Source organism: Arctopsyche grandis, chromosome 13, assembly GCF_051622035.1.
Source record: "Arctopsyche grandis isolate Sample6627 chromosome 13, ASM5162203v2, whole genome shotgun sequence".
NCBI lineage: Eukaryota > Metazoa > Arthropoda > Insecta > Trichoptera > Hydropsychidae > Arctopsyche > Arctopsyche grandis.
Window position 1 is genome coordinate 28,028,360 of NC_135367.1, and position 26,764 is coordinate 28,055,123.

At 31.9% G+C, this 26,764-nt stretch overlaps 5 protein-coding genes across 9 annotated transcripts in view; all 5 read right to left on the reverse strand.

Moving 5' to 3' along the window:
• LOC143920915 (UDP-glucosyltransferase 2-like) lies at positions 1-26,214 on the reverse strand. Of its 5 annotated transcripts, none has more exons than XM_077443947.1 (4): positions 25,345-26,214; positions 4,153-4,375; positions 2,036-2,255; positions 1-1,949 (listed from the first exon to the last, which is right to left on the reverse strand). In XM_077443947.1, the coding sequence occupies exons 1-4, from the start codon at positions 26,176-26,178 to the stop codon at positions 1,670-1,672; spliced, it is 1,557 nt and encodes a 518-aa protein (XP_077300073.1). In that variant the 5' UTR covers positions 26,179-26,214; the 3' UTR covers positions 1-1,669. The 5 variants fall into 5 exon arrangements, with proteins under 5 accessions (XP_077300073.1, XP_077300068.1, XP_077300072.1 ...); XM_077443942.1 differs by lacking the exon at positions 25,345-26,214 and adding an exon at positions 22,459-23,316; XM_077443946.1 differs by lacking the exon at positions 25,345-26,214 and adding an exon at positions 15,104-15,868.
• LOC143921310 (UDP-glucosyltransferase 2-like) lies at positions 9,543-10,501 on the reverse strand. Its single transcript, XM_077444558.1, has one exon. It carries the CDS (start codon positions 10,374-10,376, stop codon positions 9,543-9,545), a length of 834 nt encoding a protein of 277 aa, XP_077300684.1. The 5' UTR covers positions 10,377-10,501.
• On the reverse strand, positions 10,119-11,579 carry LOC143920916 (UDP-glucosyltransferase 2-like). The gene has a single exon (XM_077443948.1). It carries the CDS (start codon positions 11,313-11,315, stop codon positions 10,389-10,391), a length of 927 nt encoding a protein of 308 aa, XP_077300074.1. The 5' UTR covers positions 11,316-11,579; the 3' UTR covers positions 10,119-10,388.
• On the reverse strand, positions 15,822-17,665 carry LOC143921311 (UDP-glycosyltransferase UGT5-like). The gene is made up of 2 exons (XM_077444559.1): positions 16,835-17,665; positions 15,822-15,872 (listed from the first exon to the last, which is right to left on the reverse strand). Exons 1-2 carry the CDS (start codon positions 17,663-17,665, stop codon positions 15,822-15,824), a joined length of 882 nt encoding a protein of 293 aa, XP_077300685.1.
• The window catches only part of LOC143920917 (UDP-glucosyltransferase 2-like), a 3,907-nt gene continuing 2,487 nt past the window's right edge, over positions 25,345-26,764 (reverse strand). The window contains exon 2 of the mRNA XM_077443950.1: positions 25,345-26,135. Coding sequence (XP_077300076.1) covers positions 26,127-26,135 — 9 coding nt within the window. The 3' untranslated portion in view covers positions 25,345-26,126. The remainder of the gene's footprint in view (positions 26,136-26,764) is intronic.

Below are 26,764 nucleotides of genomic sequence, written 5' to 3' on the forward strand. Positions count from 1 at the left end.
CTGTTCATTTTTATTTATATTTTGCACTATTATCACGAAATTTTCATAAACTATTTATTGAAAAAAACTGACCTTTTTAATTAATTAATTTAATTATTTATACAGGTATACAACCATTTATTTATTTTTACACGACATCTATGGTCAAAAATTGTGCATAAGCATTGTAAGTATTACTCAAGGTCAATTACAAACATTGATTACAATAATTATGTAAAACAATCAAAGAGACATCTGTGGGCAAATTTGTAGCATTTTATAAATTTTAACTTGAATTTTGTTAGAAATAAAACAGGGTTGCCAATTTTTGGAACCATTTCAAGGAAATTAGATACAGATACAAATCAGAAAGGCAAATTCTTATAGGATCAATCTGGAGTCATATATCCAAGGTCTGGCCAGCAGCACTGACCAGGAATTGAATCAGCTAATTTATACCAGAAAGGCCTAACAGGTAGCCCCAATTCGCCTTCCTGGCCAGAAAAATTGTACATTTTGATACAATTATTATTAGTATTATAAGAAGTACATAAATACATATCAATTAATATCCATAGGGACATCTATGGAAACGATTGACTTTGGAGTCACATATCCAAAGTCTGGCCAGCAGCACGAAGCCATGGATTGAATCCCTGACCATACAGTTAAGAGCAATAGACATCCACCACTGATTTATGTTTCTGTTTAAAAATTGATAGTTTTGGTAGATGAATAAGCATTTTTTTAGCGCCCAATATTGGTTTATGAGCCAGATTAATTGTAAAAACATCATTTTGATTATTTTTGTAAATAAATGACCAGAAAGCTATGTAAATTAAAAACATGATTTAATTTTTTGTAAGTAAATATATTTTTTGCTACGTTGTGTAAAATTTACTAAAATAATCGATGTATGTATAAAGAAATTAAATATTAACCCATATTGTCATTCAATTTGCTACACGCACAATTTATATTTACATACATACATACAAAATGGAAATTTTATTATTTTTTCTTACATTTGGGAATAATATACATCTAATATATAATTTTGAAAGAGACTTTGTACCTCAGTTGGTTGGTTCGTAAACAACACATTCGATTCGATTTTTTTCGATTCAAAGTATTCGAAGTACCGGGGGCGAAGGCGGCGGGGGCGCAGACGCCCGATTCTGGTATACATATAATTTCGAAAGAGACTTAGTATATATGTTTGTTTGTTCGCGACAGTCAATTTAATAAACAAATGAATATTCAAATAAATTTATATACAATTTAACTATTCAAATAAATTTCATAAAATGTTTACTATTAGATTAGTCATGTTTAAGCGGTTTATATTACAAATACCAAGCGAAGCCGGGTAAAACCACTAGTCTCATATATAATAGAATCAAAAATAAAAACCAAATTATAGATATTTCATAAAAGTTTTATCTTACAAACGAAACAAAAATAGTACATTAATTTTGCTTTGAATTTAACACACACCAACTAGATTTCAACGAATTATGTATTAAATTTATTTTTATTATCGACATCTTACTGTGTTTGAAATTATAAATATACTAAAAAAAAAAGAAAAATTTATAAATTAATATTAAATAACAAATTTTTATATTCAATCAATGCAACCCCACTCTTTGAACAGTTGCTCAATATGTAAAACAAATACTGTACAAGTCTAAGATTTCTTTGGTTTATCTGGTTTTCTGATGAATCTTTTGTGTATTTCACACGAAATTTTTACTATTATATATATTGCAACTACAGCACAAACTAAAACGAACGCAATTATATCTAGCAAGAAATATTGATACGCGGGAACTTTAGTTCCAGGTGCTCGCAAATGTTTAGCTCCTTTGTGTCTTAATACGTATTCTGTCCACCAAACGGCTCGTTCCATCGAAGTTTGAGGCTGATCTGTCAGCAGATTTGACAGTTTTGATATGTTTTCCCGGTAGCTGAAAGTATAATTGTATGAATTATGTCTTAGAATCATTCAATTTCGCTTAATTTTTATTTGTATTTTGAATTAGAACGTATGTACCTTGGGTCTTCGACGACCTTTTTAATCGAATTCACTATAATTTCTTTGGATAGGGTATAAAGATTCATGTCAGTGCCGATTCCGAACTTGACCATCTTCCTCACGTTCAGATCCTGATCTCCCAAGAATGGCATTCCTATTAATGGCACTTTGTGGTGGATCGCTTCTTCCATAGATTGTTGACCTCCTTGTGTGATGAACGCTTTGATGTTCGGATGAGCTGAAATTTCAAATTGACTTAGGTTAGCATTGATTTTTTTGCCAAATGTCAAAATCCGGCATATTAATAGTAGAAAAAGTGAACTGTTGTTATAAAAAAATATTCGAATCATAAATTGCTCTGAAGTTTATAGGAACTATTTGCTTTTTTTTAATCAAAAATTACATTATAAAATCTAATGTACGAATTTGAATTTTTGACGTATTTCGGGTTCATAGTATCCAATACAGGAGCTCTCATGTTTATACGTCTAGTTGAATATTATATTTATTTTCCGTATTATGTTTGAAATATAGTCCACTAGCTGTATTACCCGGCTTTGCTCGGTATTTGTAATATAATTCGTTTAAACATGATTAATCTAATACTAAACATTTTACTAAATTTATTTGAATAGTTATATTTTATATAAATTTATTTGAGTACACATTTGTTTTTTTTTATTAAATTGACTGTCACGAACAAACAAACATATATAGTAAGTCCCTTATAAAAAATATATATATACGCTCCCTAGGGCTCCACCCTTGGTGTCTGCGCCCCCTAGGGCTCCACCCGGGAACTTCGAATCCTTTGAATTGGAATAAGAGATAAGGGATATAAAAAATGACCGCTTACACGAAAACCATGTGAAACGTATAAGAGGTTAGTAAAAAAAATGAATTATTTGTTCGATGACGTCATGGATTTCTACGAACGAAGGATGCATACATACATACATACATACATATATACAATTTCCAAATTATGTATTAGATTCTTGCTCAATTTATTAACATTTATATTTTTTCAACTTTATCACATTGTAATGAATAGAATATTTTAGTTTAAGTATCTGTTTTTATGAGACAAATTTTTCAAAATTAAGATCAATTTCGATACTTTATGACTCAATTTACGATTAAAATATATTAAAAAAATCCATTGTGAATTCCCACATATGTACATATGTACATACATACATACATATAATATACAGTAAAATGATAAAATATGTACTGTCAAAATGAATAAAAACATACATTTTGACAAACTTTTGGAATTTTTTTATATATTCTATCATATTTATAGAATAAATTTACATTCAAAATACTGTTTTTATTATGTTACTGATATGAATATCTTAAAAAAATTATTAAATGTGCCTTCGACACAAGGCTGCCATAATTCTCAAAATACCAACCTGGAATTTTTAGAATAGAATGATTGAAGGTGGAATAGAAAATGTCATGATTTCAATTACAACCGCAAACTTGCAGATTTATTTAAATATTCTTAGTTCAAAAGTTAAGTTAAGACTTTTTGCATTTTCATTTTTGGTATCATAGAAAAAAAAGTAGACAGTAGAAGTGCTAGTATGTACTGAGAGAATATAATAACGTAAGATATAGATGAGAGTTGCTCAAATGTGTGTGATGATTTTGGCGCCCCTAGATTTTGAAGCCCGGGAACGTCACTCCCTGCGCACGGCTTTTTTATACGATTAAGCAATTGCAAGTGAATTGATTACAAGGATGAGGATTCTCATATTTGCCTGTTTTTCGTTAGTTGTTTTTGTCTGACTAATAAGCTGCTAGATAGAATACTGAGACAACTGACTCAGGGGATATATGTAGATCTATATATGTACTTATGTATGTATAAACCGGAACGTTTCCCGGTCTATGGCTATGGCAGCCCTTCTTCAACATCACATTTTATAATAAAAAAATTGCTATCGCTTTAAACACACTCAGCATAATAATAAAATACATGCGTTAAAAACATCTGACACGCATTTTTTAAACGGATCAATATTTTTGTGCTCAAAATTTTCTACACAAAGTATATTAAAGTTTTTGTTTTCATAATGATTTCATTAATCTTTTAAATTAAAAATGTATACATTTTTTATTACCTAAAACATCCTGTTGCGGCAGCCATTTCGAGATGTGCACATTAGCAGGTTTTCCCGGAAGCGTTTCATTTTCCCATTTCCACAGCACGGTGTACGGCAATTCCTTGAACGCCTCTAAGAACGCATTAATTTTCACCTGCGACAATTGAGCAGACTTCACATTCGAACCGAGACTCAAATACACCACGCCGTTTTTAGCATCGTCCAATATTTTCTGCAGGTCCTGAAAAAAATCAAAAACGAAAAGAATATTAATAAAATTCGTGAATTCCACGTCATTCAACACTTACACATCACGCTTTGGAGATTATGGAAACTGATTCAGTCGAGGGGGATGCAAAACTTACTAGTGGTAGCATTTTACTGGGTCTAATGTGCATTGCATGCAATTGAATAATAGCTGCAGGAAGGTATGGCCTATCGCCGTCTAGTAAAGGATGCTCGTTCAAAAATAGCATATGAGCACTATTCTCAATATCGTACACGGATCGAACATCCGGTCCGAAATATTTCTTGGCTAAGCGATCGCAATAGGGCAACCAAGTCGATGAGTATACGTGAGAGTAGAATAGATCCATGACCATCATATTAAAACGTTCCCAAAAGCCTAGTTGGCTAATTTCCATAACTTTGGCAGTGTTTAAGATCGAATCAGGTGGATTTCCAAAGGTTCGGAAGTTTCTAGGGACTCCCGGTAGGGACGAAATGAGAATGAGGCTGCAGTTAAAGATATCCTTCAAAGGAAACAGAGGGAGGGCCAAAGCTGCCAAGAAACACAGTTCAAACTTTTGATCCGGATTTTTCATCAGGCTTTGAACACTCTGCGATGCCAACTGCAATTCATAAATACGACCCATAGTTTCACTGAAGTGTGGGTTTGGAATATCTGTACACGTCTTCAGCTCTTCTTGCCATTGTAGGTAGCATTGGTGCAAGTCGATCTGGGTCAGGTTTGGGTATTCTTCTTTTGTGTAGTTCAAGGGATGCGTCGTCAGAATTGTCACATTGTGTCCATTTTTGGATAAGGTTTCCATGAGTGGATGATATACGCTCTCATGGTCTCTATTGGGTATCGGTAGTGATGCTAGTATGTTTACACATGTTGCTGTTTTTAAAACGAGCACTAAAACGATGCTGATTGAAAGATACATAATTGACACGACCGAAGAAGTTGTCGAACTGATTGTTAAATATTGATGCTAGTAGATTTCATTTTTGTGACAATACTGACTAAATGTGCAGTTGAGGTTACACACTTTCGATATATTACATATACATATATTGTGGAATTTATTCTTGGGAAGGTGACTAAGCTGATAGATGTATACATATTTTAAAAATAACTCATTGTAGGTCTTACTTTGATGATTTAAAAAAGTCCGTATGAGCATTTTAAAATTCAAAAGATTCATCATATACCTATACATATATTCAAAATAAGTATAAAACAGTACTCAGATGATGCGTGGGTCAATCGCATGATCGTCAATGGTGTAAAATAATAATTTAATATTAAAAAATCTGAGGAGATTATTAATTTTAATGTTTTAAGATAAAAATAAATAAATCATACTTCTCAATTGAGCAAATGATTTATCACTCGAATAACTAAGTTTAATGAACGTTATAAAGTAATAAGTTACCAAAGTAAACACATAATATCCCAGGAAAAAAACATGTTAAAAAAGTGTATTTTTTAGCTTTATAATTTGCTATATATTTGATTTAAAGTATTTTAAAGCAATATAAATTAAAATCAATAGAAAGAACATTCGTTTGTCGATTTCAATGCATAATTTTGGCACAGTAATATTAGATATTGAGTTGAAGTCTGAAAAAGTAATGTCATAAACAAATATCATAATCGAATTCAAATTTATTGGGTAAAATTTAAAAAACATTGATTCTTCTCCGGTAATTTGTCGCTTAGTGTAATGATTACTTTTAAAGGTAATGAAAATCGGTTTTATGTTCATTTTGAAACTAAAACGGTAAGGTTAATTTTAGTTTATTTTAATTAAGTTCAAATTTATAATAATAAATATTGAACGTACTCGATATTTACAAATTTTAATATCATATTATAGATGGGTTCGAAAAATTTTCAGTCAAGTCAATTAAATATATTATTATATATTTAATAATATGATATTAAAATTTGTAAATATCGAGTACGTTCAATATTTATTATTATAAATTTGAACTTAATTAAAATAAACTAAAATTAACCTTACCGTTTTAGTTTCAAAATGAACATAAAACCGATTATCATTACCTTTAAAAGTAATCATTACACTAAGCGACAAATTACCGGAGAAGAATCAATGTTTTTTAAATTTTACCCAATAAATTTGAATTCGATTATGATATTTGTTTATGACATTACTTTTTCAGACTTCAACTCAATATCTAATATTACTGTGCCAAAATTATGCATTGAAATCGACAAACGAATGTTCTTTCTATTGATTTTAATTTATATTGCTTTAAAATACTTTAAATCAAATAAATGTTTTAGCTATTATTTTTGAACGTAATCAATTGAATTTTTAATATTGGATGTATTTATCTACAAATAAATTTCAGTATCCGAAAACCTACTAACAAAATAAACATAAAATATATTTATATATTTGTGTTCAAAGTTGACGACAAGCATTTGTAATATATTTTTAGGCTATCTAAATATTTCTTGATTGTGGCAACACCAGTTTGCTTATCTGACAACAATTCAACTACATCAATTAGTACACGCATTAAACTCAATTAAAGAACTTGTCACCAGAACTGTAATATTACAAACAAGAATACTTACAACAGGCAATGGTTTATGAGGCTTAATGTGCATTCCATACAAGAAAATAATTCCAGGAACGGTGGGCCTTATACCACCTAAAATGGGATGATCATTTAAGAACAGCATATCAGCACTCTTTTCAATTTCGCCCACTGATCTGTAATCTTCTCCGAAATGCTTTCTGACCAAACTATCGCAGCTCCACACAAATGCAGAGCGATAGAAGATCATAGTTCCGACATATATCAAACTGATATGGACACGCTGCCAGAAGTTCAAATCGTCCAAGTAAGGAGATAGCATAGGTGGGTACAAAGTTGGATCGGTAGGACTTCCGAATGCTTTATAATTGCTTATAGATCCAGCTTGTGAAGATATGAGGATCAGACTACAGTTGAAACGATCCTTGAAGGCGAACATTGCTGGAGTGATTGCTGCTATGAAGCATAGATCGAACTGGTGCTTGGGATTCTTGATCAGATCCTGCATTTCAGGTAGTCCCAATTCGTCGTCTAAGATTTCGTCAACGACTCTCTTGCCTTTCATAATTATCAAGAAGTTTCCCCACGTGCTGCTCTCTTTAATACCGGCCATGTTCAGCTCAGTCCATTTTGGGTACGACACCTCGTGCAAGTCTATCTGCCTCAAGTTTGGGTATTCTTCTTGTTTGTATTTGGCTGGATGGGTTGTGGCTATCACTAATTCGTGTCCTCGTTTGGCCAAAGCCTCCATTAAGGGTCTGTAACTGTTCTGGTGACTCACACTAGGCATTGGGAATATACCTAATATTCTAGCACTATTAACCGTGTTGATAATTAATAAAAATTGACACAAAATCTGATTTAATTTCGCCATCATGTGAACTCGTTTGATGTTTTGAGTAAACTGTTTATGAATCGTTCTCGCAAGAGTAAAATTATCTTTAATTGTAACCGTTTATCTCGACAAACATGATAAAAAAATGAGAGTATGAACCGATGAACGTCATATCACTTAGTAGGTATATTTTTTTCATTTGATTTTTATCAATTCGCAACAAAGTACAATATTTTGATTAGAACTCTGTAGGAAAGTGATCATCTTAACGGGTCTAAGTAAGTTGAACCGTTAACAAGTCTAATTATTTTATCAATACTATTCGTTATTTAACAAATATAAATCATTTATCACACTTAAATGATATTTGGAATACACACATATCATTCTGAGTCAATAGGCATCAAATATATAGACGGTTTAAATAATGACCTTTGAACTTAATCACTTCCATATACAGATCAAAAATGGATCATCTTCAATTTCATTTTCAAACGTCAAGATTGAGAGGTTATTTAATATAAGCCTATAAAATCATTAATACTTATTATGAATATTTTTCCGAGTGTTTAAAGTTTCGAATAGTGTATCAAACTAGGCAATATAGAGAATATTATTATTTTCAAAAACGGACTGTCAAAATATGCAGTAATCGATATATTTTATAAAAAATATACAAAGTATGAACTTGCATCGCAATATTGAAAATTTTCCGGATAATTGATCATGGTCAAGATTATGCCATTGATATGTGTAGGTATGTATGTATGTTTGTAGGTCAACATAATGTCAATGCCATCAACATCTGTTGCAGTGCACTCGGAATACAATTACTATAATAAAATATTGAATTTCAAGTGAATTCACATCGGTTTTACATATTTGAATCAACTTCAAAGCAAATCTTGCTGTCGAACAATGTCAGTAATGAAATACTTATGTGATACTTAATATACATTACATTACAAATACGTACATATGTATAGAAAATTATTTAAAATGACTATCGATATTTTTATTTTATAAAACGTCAGTGTCATTTAGATTAAATCACCGCTCGCCATGATTGTATCCAAGTGGAATCAATATTTAAAGATTATCATGTTTAAAACTTTATTTGATCAATAAAGATAAATAACTCGTCAATTAGATTGTACTATGTAATGTATTTTAAAATGTCATATGCACTTATATATTGCAAGCCGAATTGTATTTGATTCGAACGAGTGATTACTACTATGTACTTAGAATTTTATCTATAATATGCTTGATCAATTTTTATGTTCAAATTTATAAATATTATATCATTCTCACCATCTATTATTTACTGCAATACAACTTGTTAATAAATGAAGCCCAACAGCTGAAGCTATTTTTTTTTTAAATCATTTCAAATACTAGTTATTTACATTTAAATGAAAAAATATAGATACAGTAAAAAGCCGAATTGTAATGCTACCTTTTCTATAAATAGTAAACATAGTTAAAGAATATTTTAAATTAATTATAATTTAATATACCGTAAATTCATTTCGGTTTCCCCATATGTGCTATACGTAATTGAAATACGTATATACATATATTATGCTAAAGATATTAAGTTCAGATAAAAATATTTGACATATTGCACGACAATCTAGATTTATTTGACTGTTCGATTTGTGATTAGGTTGGTTAAATCAAGTTTTGACAACGTTAATGATGTATTTAAGACATGTATATCTCTTTTGAATGTTTTTGATTGATAAGCATGTTCATAATATCTTAACAATGAATATTAACTTACTGTTGGAAGCGGTTTATTAGGTACAATGTGGATGCTACCCAAATAGACAACTGAAGGAGCGATGGGTCTCATTTCACCCAGTAAAGGTTCACTGTTTAAAAATAGCATATCAGCATCATGAGTGATTTCATCGATCGGTCTGGTACTCGGTCCGAAGAGTTCCTTCGCTTTTGAGTCAAACATTGGCAAACTTTCAAAGTAGAACACATATTTGTATAATAAGTGGAGGTACACTGCTGTAATTCTTTGGAAGAAGTCAAGTTCGCCTATAAATGGCCAGAGAATATCCGGATATAGGATTGGGTGTGTCGGACTTCCGAATGCTTCATGATGTTGAATGTTGCCTCCTAGTGACGAGAATAGTATGAGGTTGCAGTTGAAACGATCCTTGATGGGATACATTAGAGGAAGTAAGGCTTCTACGAAGCAAAGATCGAACTTTTCCGTTGGATCGTTTAGTAGTTGCTTCATTCCAGGTGTTTCGAGCTGGCGCTCTGCGATTTTCCCCATTATTATGAAGAAATCACTCAATATTTTTTTTATAGAAGGGTTTTCTTCTTTCAAATCAACGAAATTGTAGAACTTGTTCCATTCTGCATATGAAACATTGTGAACGTCTATTTGGGTGAGGTTTGGAACATTTTGATAAACTGTGGGATCTGTAGTCATCGTGACTACATGATGTCCTCTAATTGCTAAAGTTTGCATCAAAGATCTAAATACGACTTGATGGCTAATGCAAGGTGTAGGAAAGATTCCTAGAATTCTAGCACTATTAACAGTATAGATACAACACAAAATATAAATTAGACGAATAGACGACATTTTAGAACAAATTCACGCGAATGACACAACACGAATGACACCCAAAGAATAATTTAGTTTTAATGACAACTTCGACAGCTGTAATTGCTTACGATTAGGAATACTCACATTTGGAAGGGGCTTATTGGGTTTAATGTGCAGGCTGCCTAAGAAAACAACAGCAGGAGTAATCGGTCTGATTCCACCAAATATTGGATGGGCGTTCAAAAACAACATATCAGCTTCGTTTAAAATTTCACTGACTGGTCTAGTGCCTTCTCCGAAGATCTTTTTCATTCCCTCGTCTATCATAGGAAACACTTCCGTGCTATAAACGTACCTGTAGTATGCGTCGTAAGACACAACATACAACCTCTGCCAAAAGTTGAGATCATCCAAGTAAGGAGAGACAGTGTCCGGATACAAGACCGGATTAGAAGGACTTCCGAATGCGTCAAAGTGCTGACACTTTCCGGAAAAGGAAGACATGAGGATCAAGCTGCAGTTGAAGCGGTCTTTTATTGGGTTGACGTGTGGTGCCAGCACTTCAAAGAAGCATACGTCGAACTTGATCTTTGGATCATTCATGATCTCTTGCATTGCTGGTGTTTTGATTTGACTCTCGACCACCGACAGCATCACTCGATTGTACTTTCGGACGACGTGTAGTTTGGAAGGGATTTCTTCTCTGATCTTGACGAAGTTGAAATGCTCGTCCCAAATTTTGTAGCTGACATCGTGCACGTCTATTTGGGTCAATGTGGGTATTTTTTCTTTGTATTTGACTGGGTCGGTTGTCATTGTGACTACGTGGTGTCCTTTCTTCGCCAAGCCCTCCATCAAGGCTCTGAACACAACTTGATGACTGATGACAGGTGTTGGAAAAACTCCGAGGATTCTGGCTCCATCAGCAAGTCCAAAGCAGCAGCAAAAGAGTGCTAATAGTCGACACGGTAACATTGCGCGTTGTAATCAGACATTTAATACAATACGAATGATGTTTTTTTTTGTGTCGATTCAGTAAACTGTGTTGGAAAATTTATCTTGCATACATATACATATGTATGCAAGATACATACATACATGTATGTGCAGTTAATTATCTCGAGTGTGTGCAAGTATTGTCGAATGAAAAATATGGTGTAATCTTTCCTTATCAATAACTTATGCATGTAGCATGTAACTGTTTCGATAGTTATGAGATATTATATATCATGTATTTTATTAGCCTGTTGACCGTCTTATAAAAGATGATTGATGTATTCATTGAAAAAAAGTTGATATTGTAGTTTTTTTTATAATAAATACATATGTATATGTATGTACTTGTATATGCAATTAATTAATTAATCCATTCAAATGCTCAAGAAAAAACTTTTTTTAATTTTAACTAAGTTTTTGGTTAGAAACTTCAAATTGAAATGTTAACATTTATGAACTTATTCGAATTTGGTCAGTTTATTTATCAGATTGGTCAGTTAATAATTTTGATGGTATGCCTTATTGATTTATTGTAGATATCAAATATATGAAATTTGAGTTTACGGACGATGAATTGTTCCGATAAATTGTCAAAATAATTTGTAAGCAGTTTTTTTCGGGTTAAATACATAGTATAAATCATAATCTTCAATTACACATATACGATTGTACTTAATAATAAAAATATTCGTAAGATACTAAATTTATAAGGTGAAAACACGCAGTTTGTAATGCAGATTGATGGACAAATAAATATTATATATTATAAGCCAATTTAAATTATTTTATATAAGACAGCATTCCGTAGGCGACATTTTCAAATAAAAAAATAATGAGATATATTGTATGTTGCTAGTTAAATAATTTAAATTTATAACGTGTAATTATTTTGGCGCGTTTTGACGTAACCATAAATACACACTTCTATTAAATTAAATATTGATACATTGTTATTAATTCAGAATGGTACAAAAACTTTCAGAGATCAGTTATTAAAATCCCATAGCTATGTTCAAAACCTTTCGTATCATAAATTAAAATTAAAATTGTATATTTTGCAACTAATAAAGCGCCTAGAATTGATAAATATTTAATATAAATACGACAAATTTTCATTTATAAAACAATCAAATCGGGAAATACTCATTCAATATTTAACATTTGAAGCAACACGAAAATATCATCAAGAACTTTTTTTGTAATGTAATTGCACATTAAAACTTAATCAACATTGTACGTGCAACGACAATGTTAATGATAATGATTTTCAACATCTTGATGCAAAATGTGTCAATGCGATAAGATAAACTATTTATGTACATATACTCGAGTTTATATATGCACGTAAATAAACAAACAATCATCCATCAATTACTTGTAAGTGATTGTAGAATTTTGTTTGGGAAATATGTACGTACTGCCATTTGAATAATTCTCGGAACTATTGTCCTAATTTCGATCAAATGCGATTGAACATTAAAAAACAACGTAAATATTAGTTTATCGTGTGATGTTTTCCAAAAATTGATTTAGGGATGAATCAAATAATGAAATCCACGACAAACCTGTATTGAATATTGCATAAGAATTGATACAGACTCTGCCAAAAGTTCAAATAACCAAATGATTTGAGGGTTTTAGAATGTACCGAAGTATTGGAGATCTATAGTAATGGAAGATATGACGATAATGTAGCAGTTGATATTATCTTTAGCAGGAAATATTGGAAGCAGTAAAACTTTGAAGAAGAACAAAATTAGAAATTGCATAGTATAATATATGTTTTGAGCTGAACTCTTCTAACTGTCTTGAAGATTTTTTGATTATTCGATATTTAAAAAAAATATACATATAACAAGACTTAAGTCATTATTTCATTTCTGCTGTAAAACATTACACAAATACTTTTATATAAATTTGTTTTAAACATACAAAGAATCGTTTCTTTGCATACAACTGAATCGATAGTCATTGACACTACATCAGTGCTACTCAAACTATGGTCCGCGGCCCATTACTGGTCCGTGGACAGGCGGTAGCCGGTCCGCGGAGGAAGACGCAATTAAAAAAATAAAACAATAGCTTATGTCAGAACTATTTCAAAATATAGACTGGGTGGCCAAACTATCTTATTTGACAGATATTTTTTGCATATTGAATGACCTAAACTTATCCATGCAAGGAAAAATGTCATCTTGTTTCACAATGGCAGAAAATACAGATGGGTTTAAACGAAAACTAAAAACATGGAAGATTCGTATTTCAAAAGATTGCTTTGACATGTTTCACAATTTGACTGATATTATTTACGAAGGAGGAGAGGAGTTTAATATGACGTCTTTGCGCGATATAATCAGTTGTAATTTGACAAATTTATCAGACCGATTCGATTTCAATTTTCCACCAGATGACGATCCACGAAAGGGAAAAGGATGGATATGAAATCTATTTTTGCCATGGAATTATGATGTGTCACCTGATTTGAAAGATAAACTAATTGATTTGACTGCAAATCAAGAATTAAAATAATGTTTTGAAACAACAACTTCACTTGCAGGCTTTTGGATCAAATTAAAAGTAGACTTCCCATATATTTATGAACTTGCAGTGAAAACTCTTTTACAATTTGCATCAAATTACCTTTGCGAGACTGGTTTATCAACCATGAGTATACATAATTAAAACAAAACATAGTAATAGTGTGGATATTTATGATCCATTACGTGTGGCATTGTCTTCGATTAAACCACGACTAGATAAGTTGTCTAATAACAAACAAGCTCATATGTATGTCTCATTATTTTCGTATTTTCATTTTTTATCTTTGTATAACTATATACATATTGTACTTCTTTGAAATTCAATAAAATAAATTTTACTGCTTAGATTTTATTTTATTTTATTTGTTTAGAAGTTTTCAACCATATACATACATATTTAACCTTTTTATTTTAAAATATGATGCTGGTCCGTGAGAATTACTGAAAAATATATACTGGTCCGCCAGCTGAAAAAGTTTGAGTAGCACTGCACTACATATATATGTAGTGTATAAGAAATTCAAACATAAAATGTCCTTTCAAAAAATTTGAAGGATTTTCGGATCATAAGAAATCCCCAATTTCATCTGCGACGTACATAGAAAAAGTAATGAGAATTTTATAAAAACATGTAGCGATGTTGTATTATGTTTAAGTCATATCAAAACAAAAGGAGATGAACCAACGATATCTTTATGAGATTTTATAATAAACCATGTCGTGAGTTTATTGTCGGTGAGTATACTAGTGAGATTATAATTTCGCTGACCCAAGCAGTGAGCACGGATAGAATTACGAATTCACTTCTCAATGAATTTGTAATTCGAATAACAACGTACTACTAACACTAACAACCTGATTTTATATAAAATAAAACCAACCCTAACTCAACCTAACCTAACCTAACCTTAAATAAATAAAAACAACTAGCTTAACCTAACCATACATAAATAAGCGTTGGCTGCCAAGATATTATGATGTGTTTGCTTCCGCAACCAGTTCCACACACGTGGTATAAAAAAAAACAAATCCAAACAGATACCCAGTGAAAATGTAACTTGTCATGATTTCACTGAATCATGAGTGACATTTTAATTTCATTGCTGTTATAATGTAATTTCACTGTCACAAATATGTACATATGTACAAGGAAGGCATCATCTTGATATTATAATGAAACTGCTTTCAGTCGATAGTTTTAAATTACAAAATAAATCTGCTACTTACATTAGGAAGAGGCTTATTCGGCATAATGTGCATGCTGCCCATATAAATAATATTTGGAACAACTGGTCTAATTTCTCCCAAAATTGGATGAACGTTCATGAACAACATATCAGCATCCCGTGTGATTTCATCGACTGATCTGGTATTCATTCCAAAGATTTTTTTGGCAGATGCGTCAAACAATGAAACCAATTCAATATAATAGATATATATGTACTTTAAATCGTAGAAAATTGCGTATAGCCTTTGCCAAAAGTCTAAATCTCCAAATTGTTTTGATGCAACGTCAGGATACAGAATCGGATTCGAAGGATTTCCAAACGCATCGAAGATTTGAACAAGCACACCGAATGACGATATGAGGATCATGCTACAGTTGAAGTGATCTTTTAATGGAAAGACTGCAGGTAAAAGTATTTCGAAAAAGCACAAATCAATTTTTTCCTCCGGATCGTGGATTAAGCATTGCATGGCAGGGGTTTTGAGCTGATTTTCACCAATCATTATCAGTGTCTTGAAAAATTCTTTGTACAATTTGTACATTATAGGATTATTGTTTTTTAATCTGAATCTAAGGTAGTTCTCATTCCATGTTTTGTATGAGACATCGCCTACGTCTATTTCTGTCAGTGTTGGAATCCTTTCTTCGTATGCAACTGGATTAGTGGTCATCGAAACTACGTGATGTCCTCGTTTGGCCAAAGTTGACATCAAAGCCCTAAATACTACTTGATGACTTATGAATGGTGTAGGGAAAATTCCTAGGATTCTGGCACCAGAATAAAAACCCACAGCAAAAAACACAAGGTAAATATAAGGGAACTTAAAAATTTTGAATCGTTTTAATGTGAGAGATTAGAAGCAACTGACATCTTAATACATATTTACACACATATATAGAGTTGTAATAATAACTATGTTGCATTTTGATCTTTGCGATTGAACTTTATACGGACTTAAATAGTATTTCAAGTCTTACGACAGACATTTCAATAAAAAACAAGATGAATTATAGTTTGCATTAAGGAGACAAATGATTGTCATTTTACTACAAATGCATTTACATACTTTTAAAAGTCTTGATCGTAATAAGATAAATGATTTTTTATAATAATATTTTTCTTGTTTTTGAAACTTATGCTGCCTACTGTTTACTATTTTGGCAATGAATAGTTGAATTGATCAATTAACTCTAGGCATATCATCGCCCGTATTTTTGAATCAATAACTTATAAAATTGTTTTAAAATCGTTCACAAAATTGACAAGCCTTCAACCATAAACAAAATGACACGAGTCAGGTTTGTGAAAACATACAAAGTTTATTGAATTGTTTTATAGATTGAGAAAAATAAAATACGCTATCAACGAATTGGCATCAATTGTAGGGGTCATCAACTTTCCACTATACATACATGTTTGTATTTTTAATGATAAATTAGTATGCATTTGATGGCCTTACAAAGTTACGGATATAATTTGAATTATTGCGTGAACGGTATTTTATTATTAGAAACATTATATGTGATGACAAAGTTATGTTGAAATGCCACTGATACATTTCTAGCCGTATTCAAAAGTTATATGCGGAGTTAGTGATGTTGTACTAGTCTAAAGTAGTAATAATAAATAATATATACAGCGAGTCGTCATGTGAGATAAATAATATTAATATTAATCTGCTTTACATTTTAACACGTTTATCAAAACAATATGAGTACTCGCTACTTACTGATGGAAGAGGTTTGTTAGGTCTAATGTGCATATTTCCCAGGTAAATAATTCCAGGAACAGTGGGTTTGATCGATCCGAGAAGTGGTGACTCGTTTAAAAACATCATATCGGCATCTTTTCGAATTTCATCCACAGGTCTGCAGTTTTCGCCAAAGATTCTTCTCGCATAAAAATCAATCATTGGTAACCATATCATACTATAACGGTATCTGTAGTTGAGGTCATGGATCACCGAATTCAACCTGTTCCAAAAGGTTAAGTCGCCCATGTACGAAGTGAGAAAATCCGGATAGAGAATCGGATTGGAAGGATTTCCGAAAGCCTCGAAATCTTGCAGTCCTGCTGTCATGGAAGATATGAGGATCATGCTGCAGTTGAAATGGTCCTTGATTGGAAAAGCCGTCGGAACAAAAACTTCGAACAAACACAAGTCGAATTTTTCAGACGGATCGTTCAGTAAACTTTTCATCGCAGACGTTTTCATTTGAATTTCCAACAAATCAGCCACGAATGTGATGTATTCTTGATATACAGAGATGCCTTTTGTTTTCTTCTCTTTTACGTCAACCAATTTGAATTCTTTATTGAATTTCTCGTAAGATATATCGTGAACGTCTATCTGTGTCAGGTTTGGTATTTTTTCCTCATATTTGACTGGGTCAGTCGTCATGGTGACAACATGATGTCCTCTTCTCGCCAAAGCTTCCATGAAATAACGAAATACGACTTGATGACTTATGGATGGTGTAGGGAAAATTCCTAGGATTCTAGCACCAGAAGAAAAACCCACAGCAAAAAACACAAGGTAAATATAAGATAACGTAAACATTTTGAATCGTTTTAATGTGAGAGATTAGAAGCAACTGACATCTTAACACATATTTACACACATATATAGAGTTGTAATAATTACTATGTTGCATTTTGATCTATTTGATTGTACTTTATACGGACGTAAATAGTATTTCAAGTCTTACGACAGACATTTCAATAAAAAACAAGATGAATTATAGTTTGCATTAAGGAGACAAATGATTCTCATTTTACTACAAATGCATTTACATACTTTTAAAAGTCTTGATCGTAATAAGATAAATGATTTTTTATAATAATATTTTTCTAGTTTTGAAAACTTGTGCTGCCTACTGTTTACTATTTTGGCAATGAATAGTTGAATTGCTCAATTAACTCTAGGCATATCATCGCCCGTATTTTTGAATCAATAACTTATAAAATTGTTTTAAAATCGTTCACAAAATTGACAAGCCTTCAACCATAAACAAAATGACACGAGTCAGGTTTGTGAAAACATACAAAGTTTATTGAATTGTTTTATAGATTGAGAAAAATAAAATACGCTATCAACGAATTGGCATCAATTGTAGGGGTCATCAACTTTCCACTATACATACATGTTTGTATTTTTAATGATAAATTAGTATGCATTTGATGGCCTTACAAATTACGGATATAATTTGAATTATTGCGTGGACGGTATTTTATTATTAGAAACATTATATGTGATGACAAAGTTATGTTGAAATGCCACTGATAATTTCTAGCCGTATTCAAAAATTATATGCGGAGTTAGTGATGTTGTACTAGTCTAAAGTAGTAATAATAAATAATATATACGCCGAGTCGTCATGTGAGATAAATAATATTAATATTAAGCTGCTTTACATTTTAACACGTGTATCAAAACAATATGAGTACTCGCTACGTACTGATGGAAGAGGTTTGTTAGGCCTAATGTGCATATTTCCCAGGTAAATAATTCCAGGAACAGTGGGTTTGATCGATCCGAGAAGTGGTGACTCGTTTAAAAACATCATATCGGCATCTTTTCGAATTTCATCCACAGGTCTGCAGTTTTCGCCAAAGATTCTTCTCGCATAAAAATCAATCATTGGTAACCATATCATACTATAACGGTATCTGTAGTTGAGGTCATGGATCACCAAATTCAACCTGTTCCAAAAGCTTAAGTCGCCCGTGTACGGAGACATCATGTTGTCATGGTGACAACAAGATGTCCTCTTCTCGCCAAAGCTTCCATGAAAGAACGAAATACGACTTGATGACTTATCGAAGGCGTGGGAAATATTCCGAGGATTCTTGCTCCATTTGAAAGCCCTATAATACAGCACACAAGATAGATAAAACGACACGGAAACATTTTGAGAACGTTTTCGGACTGGTTGTAACACGCGAGTGATGATTTTAGCATTGGATTTATAATTTATTTATAAATTGATACGATTTATATCAAATAGATAATAATGTCATGGTTATGAAATTAGTGTTGAAATAATTACGCGATCATTTATATTATAATATAATTTTTAGTAGTTTAGATCAGCTTTTCTCAACCTGGGTCAACATGGCCCCCCTTGGAGGTCCAAACTCTCTCAGGAGAGAGGGTTTGGACCTTCTATTACATACAAAACTTCGTTGGTTATTGAGGGGTAATTGTCTTAATCGTGTTGTTATACTTTGGAACAGTATTGTGTTATTTATGAATGACAACCAATTTTGGGAAAATATGGTTGGTACAATACGCGATACATTTTATTTATCAGATAGATATATTTAAGAAATTTAATTTTTAAACGAACAAGGAAAATGTTGTAATCTGATTGATTGAAAATATAATAAACATGGCAGCTAAATATGGGGTCAATTATTAATGTTAGTAACTTGCCATTTATTTTAGTAAAAACTAAAAAAAATGGCAGTAACTTTTTTATATATAAATTAATCAATTAATAAAGTCTGTGAATATTTTTAATAGGCTCTTCAGAATGTCCGTTTTGTAGCATGAGAAAATCACGTGTTTTAATTTGAAAAAAAGTTTCTTTGTATTTAATAACACAATAGAACTTCATCGTATTAAATGACGATCCAACTGACAAAATAAACATTGTATATAATTACTGAATAAAAATTATAATACCTGATATATTTAAAATTATTTAAAGTTATTCATCAATTAATTACAGCCCGTAATTTTCGACGATTCAAAGCAAATATATCATTGTTTTGATAATATTATTTGTTTTTATCATGAAATTAAACGTTTAAATTTGAACTATAGACTAAAAATACTAATAATATAATGGAAAAGTGTCACGTAAAAAAACTGATTTTACCATAACTAGTTAACGTACAATAATTCACTTTAATCAATATATGCATACGTAAATCAATTTCAAGGCTTTTAGAAGTTATTCGTATGACGTTAAACGATTTTAAACAATAGTCAGTAAAATTCTAAAATAATAGAAAAAGCATAAAAACTCGTTGTCAAAGTGTCAAGTTAATGATATATGAAACTATCATCCATTGCAGGTCAATGTGTAATGACTTTTAGACAGCTCCTACTTAGAATTTTATTTTTTACTTATCGGTTTCCCTGATAGGTCTTTGACATAAATTTAATATAAAAAAAAAATAGCTCTGATCATAAGATATGGTTTTTTATCTATTTGAAATTAAGTAACACGTATAAATTAAAAGTAACACGTCAGGTATTCAAAAATTTCGAATTATATCAAAGAGAATAAAAAAATAAGGATACTCACACATGAAAGAGGTTTTTTATGTTTCATATGAAGATTTCCCGTATAAACAATCCCAAAAAGGGTAAGTCGAATTCTCCTTGGCAATATTTGCACATTAAAAACAACATATCTGCGTTTGCTCTAATTTCATCCATAGGTCTGGAATTTTCATCAACGATGTTCCTCGCGTCTGCATTTATTATAAGAACCCATTTCATTTAGTAGCGATATATATGGCTTAGATCGTGAAACATCAAATGAAGCCTTTGCCAAAAATTGAGCTCTCAAAATAACGGTGTCAAGTAATCAAGGCATAAAGTGGGATGTGCAGAGCTTCCGAATGTGTCAAAATCTTGAATACTTTCGGTCAATGATGATATTACTGACCCTGATTGGTAAACGCGATTGGAATCAAAGCTTTAAATAAACACAAGTAGAACTTTTCAGACGGATCGTTTCATTTCAGGTGTGTTCAATTGAAATTCTTCCACTTATATTTACTTTATCTATGTACGTAGTAACAATAGATTAAGTTTTATGCGAAAATTCGAACTCGAGATTTTGATTGATTCGAACTCAGAATCCATTACTGATCAAGTTTTCATGATCTAGAAAAAATGTGTGTGTGTGTGTATTTTGGGGATTTTTTGAACACCATTAGTCCTATCGAACTAAAACTTAGTATCAGTTACTGAAATTCTTACCGATACGACGTAATTTTTTTTAAATTTTTAAATTGACCGGAAATGGTACCTCCCCTTATAGGTATCCTCTTTTTTTAAGTTTTTGAATTAAATTAACACCCAAACAACTGATTCGGATTGAAATTTTATAAATATAATATAAATAATAATTATTATACATAACTCTATATTTTTTAAATATTTTTATCTGAACCGGAAGTAGTACTTTTACTCTAGAGAATCGAGGTTTTTTATGTTTTTCTCAGAAACCTTTCAGTGTATTGAACTGAAATTTCATAGCTACAAGTTTAAGCTTCATACCAAGTTATGTATAAAATTTGGTAAGCATCTCTCAACTTAAAGTGGCAGTGAACTTTTGTTTTATTTTTCTTCGACTATTTTTTTCGACACCGTAAACATCTGTGCTCGTCACAAAAATATTCAAGTATAATTCTTGTATCAATGTGATGAAAATAAAAAAAAAATACTAAATTAAACCGGGATTTTTTCCTATTCAAAAGGTCAAAAATGTTGTGCCCACCACTCTATCCACACCCCTAAACGTATCAAGCTGAAAATTTATATTTGTTTTTTTTTTATGTGCTAACTAAGAGCTGATAAGGGTTTGGTCAGAATTCGTAGACCGGAAGCAGTATGTTTTTTTAAAACAATTTCATTATTTTATTTTGACCTTTTAAATTATTTTAATCTTTTTGTTATTTATTGTGTATAATACTGATAGTGATATTAATTAATAAAAAAAAATTGAACGAAATCCGACAACCGGAAGTAGAACTTTTTTATACATTTTTTGAAATATATCTATCGTATCCGCAAAGTTGAAAACTTTATTTAATTTCTCGTATGATATATACATACATACGAGTATATCGTTTACGTCTATTTATGGACAGGTTTGGTATTTATTCATCAGACCTGACTGGATCGGTTGTTATTGCAATTATGCTATGTCCTCGTCTTGCCGAAGCCTCAAACAAAGAGCTTGGTGATTTATATAACGCGTTGAAAATATACCAAGGATTCTGACTTCATTTGAAAACACCACAGAATACTACAAAAGGTATAAATAAAAAAACGGCAACATTTCGAGAACCGATTCTGAATGGTTGTGCAAAACCAATGATGTTTGAAAAGACAATTTATATTGTCATCGTGTTTTTAAAAAAAATATAGCTGAATTACGTTGGAAAGTGTGCTGGTGAACTTAATTACTTAATTCAATAGACATAATGTGTACAAGTTATTAGAACGGGTTCAAAAAAGGATGTCGAACTAAGATGTACATATGTTTGTACAATCAGTAGGTGCAAAGAATGTCTCTGTTCAATAATAAAAAAATTTATAAGAGTACTTACTGATGGAAGAGGTTTAATAGGTCTGATATGCATGCTTCCCATGTAAACGATTCCAGGAACAGTAGGTCTGATTCCTCCTAAAAGTGGATGTACATTCAAAAACAGCATATCAGCTTCCTTTTGGATTTTATCCACGGATCGAACACTTTCACCAAACATTTTTTTCGCATTATTGTCTAATAGTGGAACCAGTTGAAAATAATACATGAATCTGTATCTGATATCCAAATACGTCAAGTGCAACCTCTGCCAAAAGTCCAAATCACCCAAATACAAAGCGGTGAAATCAGGATACAGAACCGGATTTGAAGGGTTTCCAAACGAGTCGAAATCTTGCAGACTTCCAGACAATGACGATATAAGGATCAAACTGCAGTTGAAACGATCTTTGATTGGATTTATATGAGGAGCCAGAGCTTCAAAGAAACACAAGTCGAATCTTTCTGATGGATCGTTCAGCAGTTTTTGCATCGCTGGAGTATTCATCTGCATCTCAATTATTGAAGACATCACTGTATAGAACAATCTGATTAGTTCTGTAGGTGTTGTATCGCTTTCATGTATTTTGATGAAGTCGAACTTTTTATTCCATTCTGTATAAGAAATTTCTTCAACGTCTATTTTGGTCAGGGTTGGGATCTTTTCTTTGTAGATTTTCGGGTTGGGTGTCATTGTAACAACGTGGTGTCCTCGTTTTGCCAAATTCTCCATCAAAGAACAGAAAACTAATTGATGGCTTATAGATGGTGTTGGAAAAATGCCGAGTATTCTACTGGAGCTATTCACAGCTCCTAATACACAACATGCGAGAAAAACTATATGAAAACACACCATCGCGAATATTATTCGCATGGAAACTCGAAGGCAAATGACGTGGTAGTACATGAGTAGTTTCCTTTTAAATGGAATTATATTTAACATATGTATTTGTGAATATAGGTGTGTGAGATTATATTATGAGCTAAACTGGTACGTTTAGTCAAGGTTCAAATGGGTACATACATATATTTATATATGTATACATAAATTGATATATTTATATATGTATTATAATTGCCGGTCATTACTATGACATGAGAAACACTTGCGATTATATGCAATTATTTCGTTACAAAAATAAAAATTACTTCCTATACAAAAAACTTAGACAATTATTTTAATCGATCCTATCGAAATTATTTGAATTTAATACTAAAACGCACAAGACTTTTGTTCCACTGTCCTTATAAAGGTTGTTGAGACACTTGAACCGTATTTAACATATAATATATATAAAAACGGACCCAATGCATGTGGGTATGTATGTGGTGGACGCGTTGACAAGTATAGGGATTTGAAAAAAATAAATTTTAGAATATCAGGAGTATACGTTATGCATAGGGATTTGGCGTGACGACCGATCGTGTTGAGGAGACGCGAAGAATTAGAGTAGCGGGGAGGTGGGGGGGTGTAGAGCGTCTGACATGTGCTCCTGATATTATATTGAGCAACTGACTTGGAACGAATGACGGTTGCGCGGGAACGAACACACATATATATGTACATCAACGAAGACACACACACACACATACACATTCATTCATCATATCGACGTGGAAGAACGGTCCATTAATATGCGCGCGCGCCTATAAATTACGTTACACCATATTTATATATAACATACAACTTTATTTTAATACGTGTATCAATTCCTTTCCAAAGCCACCCGTTGAAATCAACAGGCACAACACTAGTTATATATAAAAACGGACGCGATGTATGATCGTGGGTATGTGGCGGACGCGTCAACCAGAATGGAGATTAAAAAAAAAACAAATTCTAGAATTTCATGTGTATATGTTGTGCCTTGAGATATTTAATAAAATAAATACACGCGCACAATCAATCACCGTAAAGTGGTCCGCGTGGACTAAAACGTTTGACCAATTAGAGCAATATTCTGACCAATGGGTGAATTTTGAGCATCCACTTTAGGGATGTGGCGTGACGACTGATCGGGAGTGGGGGAGGGGAATGGAGCGTCTGACATGTGCTGCTGATATTGGGCACCTGACTTGGAATGGGTGACGTCAGCGTCAGACGCGTTGCGCGGGAGCGTACACACATGCACACATCCACGAAGACACACACGAATGCAAATTCATTCATCATTTTCAAAACTGTGTGCTTTTCACTGCTTGACTACGTATATTTAATTATCTAGCGAATACACATGCTGTCCGTACGCGGTTAATGTTCCCGAAAGGAATAACAAGTTGAAATTCGTAACAAGTACATATTTATAATATATGTATAGTCGGCCTAAAAACTAAATGAATGCGACATTATATCCAAGAACATATTATTAGTGAGCAAAATAAAATATAACCTAATCTAAAATTTTAGGTAATACGGACGTACGTAATTGTAATTGTTAGATTAATGTTAATTATTATCTATTTAGTATCAACTCAACAATAACAAGTTCATATATGTATAGTCGGCCTAAAAAAATAATGAATGCTACATTATGTCGAAGAACATAAGTTGTGTACACACTTACTAGACAGTGTAAACTGATTCGAGATTTGACGCTCTTACTGTGAAATATATGTACATAGTTAAGAGTAATAGAGCGTATATCTAATTGGTTCGTAAATTTAGTAAAATAATTGAATCGGAAAAACAAAATATAGCCGTATAATATAATACCTGAAATTATAACAATAATATTGGAATGGTTTCAATATTAAAATACTATTTATAATTTCACTGAATCATGAAACTTAATATTTTAATACCATAATAATAATAATCCTTTGTTGTGACAGCAACAATGCTATCAACTAACCAATTTTTAATATTCATATAAATTGAATGTAATATAAACAAATAAAGGCAACTTACAGACGGGAGAGGCATAGTAGGTTTGATATGTAAGCTTCCCATATAAACAATCCCCGGAACAGCAGGTCTAATTGCTCCGAAAATTGGATGCAGATTTAAAAACAACATATCGACATCTTTTTGGATTTCATCTACAGATCTAATATTTTCACCAAAAACTTTTTTCATCCTTTCATCTAGCAATGGCACCATTTTGAAATAGTACATGTGCCTGTACATGACATCTAAATATGTCAAATGTAACCTCTGCCAAAAGTTTAAATCATCCATATACGGAGACATCATACCAGCATACAGAACCGGATTTGAAGGATTTCCGAGTGCGTCAAAATCTTGCAAGGTTCCCGATAAAGATGATATCAGGATCAAGCTGCAGTTGAAATGATCCTTGATTGGGTTCACATGAGGAGCTACACTTTCGAAGAAACACAAGTCAAACTTTTCTGATGGATCGTTCAGCAACTTTTGCATCTTTGGAGTCTTCATCTGCATCTGTACCATCGAACACATCAGTCTGTAGTATTTTTCCATGAACTTTTTTGGTGATTTGGTTTCTTCGTTTATTTTAACGAAGTCGAACTGCTGCTTCCATACTTTGTATGAAAGTTCGTGTACGTCTATTTGTGTTAGAGTTGGTATTTTTTCTTTATAAATTATTGGGTCGGTTGTCATCGTGACGACGTGATGTCCACGTTTAGCCAAATTCTCCATTAAGGCACTGAAAACTATCTGATGGCTTATAGATGGGGTGGGAAAAATCCCTAGTATTCTGCTAGATCCATTCACAGATCCTACAACACAACACGCGAGAAAAATTAAACGAAAATTAACCATTCTGAATCTTATTCAGTTAGATACTAACGTTTGATTAACGTTTTATTTACCTATATATGTATGTCTGCTTTTTATCTACGTTATATCTATACGTTTTATCAATGATATGGGTGCAAGGTTGGATTTTTTAGTGACCCTAGAGAGTTTTTTCATTAAATCGACACTGTTGTACACAGCCTAGTGATAACAGCTTAAAAAAATTTGTACCATGTGAAATGGCACACGACGATTTTCAAATAAAAAATTATTACACGAAAACAATATAAAAATAAACCATTTTTTTTATAGTGAGCATTGCAGAAAGACTGAGGTATTGCCTAATATTTTAAAGTAAATATATATGAATTAAAACTTTTATTAAAGTTGGGAAATTTGTGATGATAAAAAGATGATATTCATCAAATATTCTGTGTTTTTAAAATGAAACTGCAGAATTTTGCAACGGTGAAACATTGCATGAAACTGAAGAGAATTAAGAGAAGTCAAGAAGCATTCTTCGTTTTGGAAAAATAATAAATATAATTCTGAATAGTGGGTGATGATTTTACAATACTTTATCTAGTAACAATACATGAAGTTTTGTGAT